Source organism: Anabas testudineus, chromosome 17 (genome assembly GCF_900324465.2).
Source record: "Anabas testudineus chromosome 17, fAnaTes1.2, whole genome shotgun sequence".
NCBI lineage: Eukaryota > Metazoa > Chordata > Actinopteri > Anabantiformes > Anabantidae > Anabas > Anabas testudineus.
Genome location: NC_046626.1, coordinates 14866946 through 14877741, shown reverse-complemented (window position 1 = coordinate 14877741; position 10796 = coordinate 14866946). Strand labels below are relative to the sequence as shown.

The following is a 10796-nucleotide window of genomic DNA, read 5'->3' as shown; positions in this document are numbered from 1 at the left end:
CTTGGTCTGTTTTTCACAGCACACACTGAACACAGGCCACATGTGCTTTTGTAAAAATCTGGGCTAATAATAAATAACTCGTGTTAAACGGAGGGACGCACAGACTCCAGCTGACTGACAGTCAAAACCCTCTCAGAGGAAGTGGATATAACTTTCTCTCTTCGTGCCCCGAACCACCCACCCCCTTCCGGGCTCTTTGCAGAAGGGTGCGCAGTCCCTGCAAAGCCCCCAGGAAGGTGTACGGGTGTCGCGTCCAGTCGAGGATTTTTTCATTAACAATGTGAGAAACTAAATATTTTTGTGAACAAACTTCAGCTGATCCACACTAACTGTTTAGTTTTGGACAAGGTGAATCAGCAGATCAATCATGGCAAAGGTTTTGAGGGAGCTACTGTCCAGAATACGCACGGCCGTTTTGGCACTTCTGCTTTGCGCACAGGCCGGTTTTGGCTTCTCCGTCGCCGGACACCAGGAAAGCACCTGCGAGGCCAACGGCAGCATTTACTATGTCGGGGAATGGTATTTTCTGGACTCGGACCACTGCACCCAGTGTGAGTGCACCGCTGAGGGCTCTGCGTGTGCCCGCACTGAGTGCACCACTCTGCCGGCTGCATGCATCCATGTCAGCCACTACCCCACTGACTGCTGCCCCAGGTGCGAGAAGATCGGTTGTGAGTACCGAGGAGTTGTGTATGAGCTGGGGCAGAGCTTCCAGGTAAGCCTGAGTGAGTGAGAGCCTGCAGATATAACAGTGGAGGGGAAACTGTACCCAAACCAGATTGTATGTTCTTATGGACCTATTGTGGTTATAGACATAATGCTGCTCTCTACATTCTACACATTATTATATCCATCCAGAGTTTCTTAATAAAGTGGATTCCTCAAGGGATCTCGAATAAAACACACAATCACACGTGTTATCTTACGTTATCTTTTAAGTTTAAGTTTTTTGGGGTATATCTAAAAATGCTTAAAGTTTAAAAGTCAGAAAATAAATCATCTTTGGTTAAACATCTCCAATTTCATGTGCAGACTAAAGTCAAAACCTGTGATTATAGACAGACATTGTGTACATTTCGGGGTCACAAGTAAAAAAAAGCGAGGAACTACTGGCATAGAGTGTAGTTTAAAATGAGGTATTATTGTGTTTTTTTTTTCCCAGGTTGACATTTATTAGGGGTCAAGAGCACAAATAGTTGGAGGCCCCCCTGGCTTGAAAAGACTAAATTGCAATTGATGATATACTGCAGTGAATTTTAAATGTGGGAATTAAGATTCTTTAGAAATGCTTTGCTGCAGGGCTACAAACTAATCTTGTCTAGAGTGTTTGTGCAGTGTAAGACAGTTCGGAGACACAAATTTACGTTTTTCAGAAAGCAGAGCTTCAGATACTGTGCATCAGGTCTGTAGAGAAATAATGTGTCTGTTAAACCGCATGATGATGGGTCAAAGTGGGCAGCAGCTCAGTGCTGTTGATGTGTAAACCTCACTTATTGTGTTCTGTTTCACAGGTTCTGTCCTGTTCTGAAGCTGTTTACTGTCATTAAATGCATAACTCTAGAAGCAGTACAAGTATACTTTTATAGCTAAACTCGTGCACAGGTTGAAATTCCCCTAAACGTGTTTATTAGAACCAACACAGGATACGTTTGTTTAAACTTTGTTCCTTCTAAAACCCTGAACTAATTAATTTGGTATGTTGGTATGCAACAGCAGGAGATTGGAGGTATATGGCGCCCCCTTTTGAGATGACATGAGGGATGGTTAGCTGTGCTGGTTAAACTTTCATACAATATGTGATACGTACTGTGTATCAGTATGAACAATTGACTTACATTTCTTTTATTCTAATATTTTCTAATCCATGTCCGTGTTGGGTCTCTGTGTATCTGTGTTCTTCCAGCCATCAGAATGTGAGCAGTGCACTTGTGACAGTGATGGCATCGCCCGCTGTCTGGTTGCAGACTGTGCCCCACCACCATGTGTCAACCCTGTTTACCAGCCTGGAAAATGCTGCCCTGAATGCAAGGAGGGTACGAAGGAATAACTAGACATTCGAAAGTAGCACTAAGTTGAACAACAATGGTTCACATGTAGAAAATGCTGTATTTTAAGCTCTACTCAGTGATCCTGCTCTGTTGATGATTTCTGGCTAATAGCACATTTTATGCTTGGCATACAGTGTGTACTGTATGCATAATAACAACCACTGGTGTGTTTGTTTGTAGCATCTCTTCAGCTGCAATAACACTTAACTCTGTTACTCTTCTCCCTCCAAGGTCCTAACTGCTATGTTGACACTTCACGCAGTCAGGTGATTCCTGCAGGAGAACCCGTCTGGGTCAATTCCTGCACCAAATGTCGCTGTCATGATGGTCAGGATGCTGGATACTGGGAGGGAAACCGTCTTGCCACCTGTTCCCACCTCAAAAGCTGCACGCCTGAACAGCCATCCACCCAGCAAAACTGATTCAACGTGTCAGCGGCGAACCAGCTGTCATCTTAAAATACAAATTCCTTGATGACTGACCAGCTGTACTCTATTCTCCAAGAACATGCTTTAAGAACAGATTAAATTTTCAGGAACAGAACTGAACAGCAACCAAAGATTTTATAACACAACAAATCAGAAATGATCAGCTGCCACTGCACAATTATAATGCTTCCAACATTTTAATGATACTGATGAGACAGAATTCAGTGGGTTTTAGCAGTTTGATTAGCTGCACATTAACTACAAATACAATAATCTGCAAAACTAAAGTAGAATATCAGAAAAAGCGGGTTTAGTACATTTTCTGTCCTGATTTGCCATCATTTAAATTTTTTTGTGCTCCCATGGAGCATATTCCTGAATAAAGTTGTGTTTACTGTTGTTAATGTAGTTACCACAAACTTACTGACACAGAGATGTGAATCCAGGTAGTGTTCTAGTTAGTACATTTTCAGAGATTGGGTGGTGGAGGATCAATAGCTTTACCCCTCTGAGCATCTGTCCAAGACAAAATTATGTAAACAACGAGACTTCATCTCATCAGATGAGGAGATTAACTGTAATCCTTGAAAACACATTTTCATTTTAAAACACTGTGCAGTGTTGTAAAAAATAAGATGCTTGAATTATTGAGATCTCAAACACAAAGGCAAAAAACAAAATCATAATTAAACAAATCAGATATGAGCTAGAAATAACAGTTCCTTCAAAAGGTTGACTACGACTAGATCAATATGTTTTTAGATGTTAGATAACAGTAGGCTTTTGTGCAACTTAAAAATGCACAAGGCATTTTTTTAATTTACCTTCTTTGGGAAACTACAACAAATGAGATTATTGAATAAGTAGAAATTTTAATTGACCTGTCACAGGTTGATGCAGCAGCAAAATGTATGCACAGCTGTGATGCAATTTAGACTAGGAAATGGCTTAGCAAAGCAAATGAACAATTTCTAACTATTCTATACATTTTGCATTCGAATTTCCAATTAGAATATAATGTATGAGACTATGGCCTTACATATGAACCATAGTTATAGACACTGGCAATATTTAAAAGCAGTGTTCATTTAATGGACTGTTATTTTTGCATGCACACTGTAGAGCAGAAAAAACAATGAATTTACTGCTTCATTAATTTTAACAAGTAAGAATGGTTAGTTTTTTAAAGAAACACCCTTTTTCCCCACAGTGTTTCCAAGTGTATACAGTTAACATTTACTGTTCACAATCAAAGTGCATGTATGATGAATTGTAACATGGTTTCATGTTAGTTTATCTGCAGTTCTTCCTTCAATTATTTGTCATTATCTACCAGTAACCATAAGGGATGTTTAAATTATTTTTTTTGTTATTTGTCTGCAGCTTTGGACCTTATAATTGTGTTTACTTTGCATATGACACCCAAGCTGCTGCTGTGTAAAAAAAAGTGAACAGGTGTATTTTCCGAATGTTCGGGCTGCCTAAAATTAAAGGGACTAACCTAAAATAAATCACTCAGCATCAATTATTACATAACAAGTCATGCTAAAAATGTACACTGGCTCTAAACAAACACATTGTTAAATATTCCATATTAAAAAACCTTTTCATATCCATTCATTACGCTGTGTTTGATTCCTTTTCCCACTTCATTTCACAGTAAGAAATCTTTAATGTCTAATATACCTTGCCCATACAAAACTACTGATAACATAATTTATATGGCTTTACCTCTTAAGAAAAATAAAACACCATCACACAATCTTTAACCATCAGATTTATTGATTGTATAGAAAAAGTAGGTTTGATATGACATAATGCATTCTATATAAGATATAACATTTTCAACATTCAATGTACAAAAAAACAAACAAATAAACAACAAAAAAAACATACCTAGAGATACAGTAAATTTTTAAAAATGCCCAAAGGCTTAAAAGTACTGCCTGCTCTCTGAGGCAGACAAGCAAAATATGTATTTGAAAAAGCGTTTCCAATACTTAACCACCTGTGGTGGTCGACAACTGGAACAGCTTCAAAAGAAAAAAAAATAGGTCTATTAAGAAACATCAAGCACTTCTCGTGGTTGTTCTTATTCTCTAGTAAAGGAAACGTTTCAAATACCAGTTTCTGTTGCTGATTTTTTACATCTGTATCCCATTTATACACACAAGGGCCCACGTCTGTGTTGCTATACCCATCACTTATTTCAATAAAGTGTCACTCCCCAGGTTATTCTTTCTTCATAACTGACCTAAATTTAACCAAACTGCTCTGAATTTATCAGAGAACCTTGTTGAAGGGGCACCTCATAGATTAGTTAGTCTGGGGTGTATAATGTTTTCTGATGTATCTGAATCAGTGTTTTTAGAATTTTACAAATATTAGGATGTAAAAGTAAGGACATCTCCGTCTGTGCTCCTTCAAATATGTCAATACACTTTTCTCAAGTGTATCTCAAAAGTACCACAACTTATAAAGGGATTAATGCTAGGTTGCTGGAGTGCCCCTTTTATAAAGTGAGAAAGAGAATTTCTAATTTCTGCATGTATAATCTAACCTACAAAATGTTATCACCTCAAATTCCACTTTGAAAAATGACTTTAAAGCAGGTAATGAGGTGTTGTTGAATGCATCTATAATATTGCACAGAGTAAGCTGCAAACAGGCTATAGAGGGGAATGTACTGACCTCTCCATGTGCATCCTGTCTGAGACTGAGGACACAGAAACGCTCCGTGAAAGTACTGCACTCTGACAAAAATGGATCAAAATACAGAAAAGAGGGAGCCTGAAAAAGGAGAGTCTGATGAAGCAGGGGTGAGGGAGTGATTCACAAATGGGGATGTGCTTTAAGAAAAATAAAGATACAGTAAGTGGCGCAGATTCAGACACACAAAGAGAGGTCCTGTCAATATCTATTGAAAGAAGAAGCACTCTTGTGAGACACAGCTGTGCCTGAAGTGGGTCCACCACAAAGCACAACAGTGTGCCACTGACACATACACCCTGGACTAGCAGAGCAAGAAAGAAAAGGCAATGTAAGAGGAAATAATGCACGGAAAAAAGAGACGATGGTGTGAATGCATGTGTTTGTCTGATAGTGTGTGCTAAAGAGAGGAACAATCATATGTTCCTACAGGCTAGAGGGGAAGATAAAGGAGAGCCAAACAGATGGGAACAGTTTTGCCTCAAGGCCGACCAAACACAAGGCCAAGAATACAATTCTCACCAGAATAAAAGCTCTGTCGTAACAGAAAAAAACAGTTACAGCATTGCGCACAAATCTTTTGTCTCTAATTTTTACATTTTCAAAGTTAGATGAGAATATTTTAATGTATGTGGCCATCTTGACATGTTTTTAAACATGAAATAAATGTGTTTACTCCCGTATTAACCAACTTAAAACACAGACAATTAAGTGATGCTACCCTAAAACAGAATTAGCTTAACAGAAGAAAACAAAAATTACCTTCCCTGCCTTGTATGTAACTAAAGGCATCAGTTCGGTGTTCAGGCGTCAACAGTAACAGCATCAACAGTAGATAAGAGGAAAAATAAAACCAAAGGGATAAGAGTAAAGTATCAAAGCACACGACACTCAAATGCTTCAGTATGTTGAGGAAATCATGAAACAATATGTCGTCTGTCCATCTGTCACACAGGGAAAGGTCTGACACGGAACAAGAAATGTTTAAAATGAAAACAGTCTCGATAAAAAATAGAAAATGTGAGCGAACAGATAACCACACAGAGCTGTCAGTTGATGAGGATAAAATCTAAAGCAGCAACAGATGTCACTCAAACCGTAACTTCTCATTACTGCTTTAAAATTTCCACCAGCAGAAGACCTTATACTCTCCTCCTCCAGATATGATCGTTGTTTTCTTTGAGATATAAAGAAAAAGGATAAATGGCATACTAATATTATCAGTAGAGTTTCCATTAATTGCAGTATTTTATGTAGACAAAAAAAGACCTTGAAAATTCATTAGGTTTCATTAAATCTGTCTCAGTGACAGTGTAAAAGCAACAGCAGTCAGCTTCTATATTCACAATATTTTTATTTCTCCTGTGAAACATGAACCATGATTCAATCCTGTCAACTCATTTCTGATGTTTGCTTCCCATAGATAATTATAAAATATGGCAAAGCATATTTTTATGTCTGTCTTATGAAATATCACTGTACCTCCACCCACTAGCATTTAGTAGCAACACAAATGGACGTTTAAAGTAAAGATGACCAAAATAACCCTCCGTTTTCTACAAGTGGGCGACAATGTTAAAATCACATCTACCCTGTTGTCGTTAGTTGATTTGATTCGATCTCAAAATGCATTTCCAAGGTACGTCCACCACATTGCATTCGGTATGAGAAACCATGTTCATATTTGTTGCAAAACTTCCAATAAGTCAGTTTCTGTTTCCAAAGATTTAGTTTATGTATAAAAAAAGAGAACAAAAAGAGAGTTCTCACGTGTTTGTTGCTGCTGACGAGCATGTTTGATCAGCACGTCCCGCACTTTTGGAGTCTTCTACTGTAGATGCAGGCACAATACACATTCATTAATTGATAGCAGAGGATTTGATTGAGTAATTAGATCCAAACAGGTGACTCCCTGACGAAAATGTCAATATGAAATAGTTCTTTAGCTTCACGTGTCAAGGTAAGAGTCAGCTGCACGGCTGACATATCTGATACGGTTCCATGGATCAACACTGCATATCATTATGTTATATTAATGTTACAGCTTGCTCCAAAGAGGATCCTTGCTCTATTAAACATCACTGTAAATGCTTGGAAAATGAATTCCTGGATGTCCTTTGTTGGTTATTTTGCTAGCCAGCAGTTAACACATGTGGGATCCACTTTTATCTCACACTGTCTTGATATCCATAAACTGCTCGTCAGCTGTCCATCTTCTCAAGGCTAGTCATTGGTTTATATCATCTCAAATAAAATGTTCCAAAAACCCCTCTGGATGCAATCCAACATTTCCAGAACAGCATAAAAAAACAAATTGTGTCATATTTAATCTCCAAACAATAGTTACTGTCAGTGTTCTCTGTTGATATGCCACTGGATGTCGTCCAGTTTCCAAAGGATTGATAATGAAAAAAAGAATCCAAGTTTCAATTTCAAGTCTGATGTCAATCTTGAGACAGTCAGCGAAGCTGAGCTTTGGTCCACACTCATTAATTCTGTAGTCACTAATTGGTAAAGGTAGGAGGTGTGATGCCTGCTTGAAAAAGGTGTAAAGAGTCTGAGTCCTGGATACAGAAATGGCAAGCGGAAATCTCAACTAAACAGAGGGAAGTAAGGGCGAGAAAGAGTCATGTTTGTGACTTCTTTTCACCTCCTCTCCCACGTCTTTCCAGATATGTTTTGATCTTTGTGTCCTTCTTCACGTCCCCTCTTTTTGCATTTTCCCCCAGTAAATGTGCATCATTATCCTCTTCTTCCTCTCCGTCTCTCTCTCTCTAGCCTTTAAACGGCCGGGGCGGTGGTTTGCCAATCTCCACAGAGATGTTTGTGTACAGAGGATACCTCTTGACCTGAACCAGTCTGTAGGTCAGTGAGCTGATGCCGTCCTTCTTCATCGTGTTCTTCGTATTTTGTATTTTATTAAATCTGGTGGTTGAGAAAAAAGAAAGAAAGAAAGGAAGACAAGGGGAAGGGGAAGACAACAAATAAAATTAGATTCTCTTTAGTGAAAAGAACCTGAGAAACAGTCAACTGTGGAATAATTCAGGAAACAAAAACAGAAAAAAAGTGGACAAACATGCGAAAGTCATTATGAATTTCTGTAGCTACAACCATCAAACACCTCTAGTTGACAGGGCATTAATGCTAAAATCAAAGTACACACTTAAACCTGCCAGATATATACAGCCTGATGTGTGTATTGATTAATGTTCTGGGTTATTACAGTAGTTACATGTTCAATAACCTGAAACAAAAAAAAAAAAAAAAAAAAAAAAATTAATTAAAAAAACCCAAAACAAATCCTGTTTCCTTCTCAGTGTGGATCTTGACCAACAGGTGGTGCTATGGCACTGCCCTGGGACTCCAGTGGACCGGTATTATGTATCATATCCGCCCGTGTTTGTTTGAATGGTGCTGGAATATCCTTCCCCACTGGCTGTGATTCAGCAGTTACATCAGCATCTGCTCTTACGCTGGAATTGGCTCTGATTTTAGTATTAAAAAATGGCAAAAAATAATTCACACACTGTGTCAGACAGTTACACAGCGCTGCTTTGCTTTGCGTGATGCAACCTCTGGCATTAAAACGGATTCATAGCACAAACCCCTCCTGTCACCCTGGTAGTTGTAACAGTCAGAACTGAAATGAGGCCACGGTGTGTGAGTGTCTAACAGCATGTTTACAACACTCTTGTCTTAAAAGTGCATCTGAGAAAGAGCTGATGTGCGCGAGCACCCAGTCCTGCACGTTCACTTCTCAAAAAAAAAAAATGGCAGTGACTGACTCCAACAAAAGATGTCTTTGTAATGATATGCTTGGACATACAACTGGAGTTGACACTTCAGTCCGACATGGACCAGTGAGTCTACAGATCCTTGTCAGAACTGACTAGTAAAGATCTCTCTGACTTGCTCTCTCCTCTTGTCTCTCTCAAATCAAATGAAAAGGAGCTTCGCTGGCATGAGTGTGAGTAGAAAAAAATGTTGTCAAACATCTTTTTCCCTTGAAGATTATAATAACATAAGATATATTTAGAATAATGTGCTCTGGCTTCTGTATCTCAAATGAAGAGAGATTAGTTTAAGAGAAGAAAGAATAAAGAAAGGAAGGAGATGGCAGGAGAAAGCAGGCAGATTCAATTGAAGTAAGTGCTGGATGACAGAGGAGAAAAGGGGAAGGAGAGACAGACAGAGAGATTAATCTATATCAGAAAAAGAGTGACAGATGGAGCAAGAATGATATACTGATATTAAAAATACAGTGAATGAGAACTGAGGAGAAAGTAAAACCTCTGGATAAATCTAGCAGATAGTGGAGATTAAGCTGAATGAACTAATCCCCATACTGTATGCACATGGTCATAGTGATGCACATTCAACCTGCAGGCTCCTGTTTGTGTCTTTTTAAACCTATTAGTCTGAACCTAAAGGGCGAGAAAAAGACAGCCCTCCTTACATATTCATTAGCCTGATTTCCAGAGTGATTTCCTAACTGGGCTAAGTAAAGCTCTATTTTAATTCCAGTGAGGGTCTCACAGGAAAACATTTCTGGTTTAGGATCTCAACAATAGCTTGTGTCAGCTACTGGGACTGTTTTTGCTCTAGAGTCATATTTTGAGCTACTTGACCTGTAAAATGGCAATTTTTAAGAAAATACACTTAGGGGACAAGAGCGTGCAGGCGTTTCGTTTAGCATAACACAAAAAGTTCACAAATTAATTAACAATAAAATGTGTTTTTTTTTCTTACGCTGCACAAAAAAACCTTAACGACAAATATTAGATTCTGAAATTACGCCAGTTTCCATTCTTAGCTAAGGTATGCTAGGAGTCCCCCGGCCTGTGTATCACATTTAGCGTAGAGATATAAAAGGTGCATTAATCTCTTATAAATAATAATAAGCACGTTGCATGTTGTCAAACTAATTCTTTAAGCAGTTCTCAATAAGGCAGTAAACTTAAGATCATATAGACAAGACACACACACACACACACACACACACACACACACACACACACACACACACACACACACACACACACTGTTCAGGGATGATAACATTTGAAAGGGATACTGAATAATGTTACCCTGCGACTCATTCATTTGCAATACATGAAGCAATGCTTACCAGACAGATAGAGTTTGTGTGTGTGTGTGTGTTTGTGTGTGTGTGTGTGTGCGTGCTCACTGATACTTGAGGCTGGTGATGAATGTGCCTCTTTCTTACTTCCACTGCCCCAATGTCTCATTGCTATGCCTAAAGAGCATCTCCGAAAGGGCTGAGAGAATGGACTCCTGTGTGAGCCAGTGTGCATCTTTGAGTGAATGTGTGTGTATATATATTTGTGTGTGTACGTGCGTGAGTGTGCATGCAGAGGAGATAGTAAGCATTCATCAGTCGAGACAATGCTTCCCTCGGTAAACGCTGGACATTACGCAGGTACTCCAGATAAACTCTCCCGAAAGGCTCAATCGTTAATCTGAATCTAAACAGAAAGGCAACGCTGCACCTGAAGACAAAGAGTGGAAACAGCAGCTCAGTTTATCTGTGCAATTGAGTGACAGGCTTCTGTGTGAACAGCCTGACAAGTCCAACTGGGAAAAGGCAAGT

General features: G+C 39.0%; 2 protein-coding genes across 2 annotated transcripts in view; one reads left to right on the top strand and one right to left on the bottom strand.

The window, feature by feature from the left end:
- The first annotated feature begins 157 nt into the window (after nt 1-157).
- On the top strand, nt 158-4096 carry zgc:113531 (VWC domain-containing protein). The gene is made up of 3 exons (XM_026374035.2): nt 158-715; nt 1904-2033; nt 2280-4096. The coding sequence occupies exons 1-3, from the start codon at nt 368-370 to the stop codon at nt 2468-2470; spliced, it is 669 nt and encodes a 222-aa protein (XP_026229820.1). The 5' UTR covers nt 158-367; the 3' UTR covers nt 2471-4096.
- A 178-nt stretch (nt 4097-4274) lies between these two features.
- Nucleotides 4275-10796, bottom strand: part of b4galt2 (UDP-Gal:betaGlcNAc beta 1,4- galactosyltransferase, polypeptide 2) — a 121798-nt gene continuing 115276 nt past the window's right edge. The window contains exon 8 of the mRNA XM_026374002.1: nt 4275-8110. Coding sequence (XP_026229787.1) covers nt 7960-8110 — 151 coding nt within the window. The 3' untranslated portion in view covers nt 4275-7959. The remainder of the gene's footprint in view (nt 8111-10796) is intronic.

Excerpts from the sequence above, each read along its gene's own strand:
- zgc:113531 (XM_026374035.2), top strand. The coding sequence starts at position 368 with ATGGCAAAGGTTTTGAGGGAGCTACTGTCCAGAATACGCACGGCCGTT. Across the intron at positions 716-1,903 it reads AGCTGGGGCAGAGCTTCCAG|CCATCAGAATGTGAGCAGTG; the intron begins GTAAGCCTGAGT and ends GTGTTCTTCCAG. Across the intron at positions 2,034-2,279 it reads CTGCCCTGAATGCAAGGAGG|GTCCTAACTGCTATGTTGAC; the intron begins GTACGAAGGAAT and ends TCTCCCTCCAAG.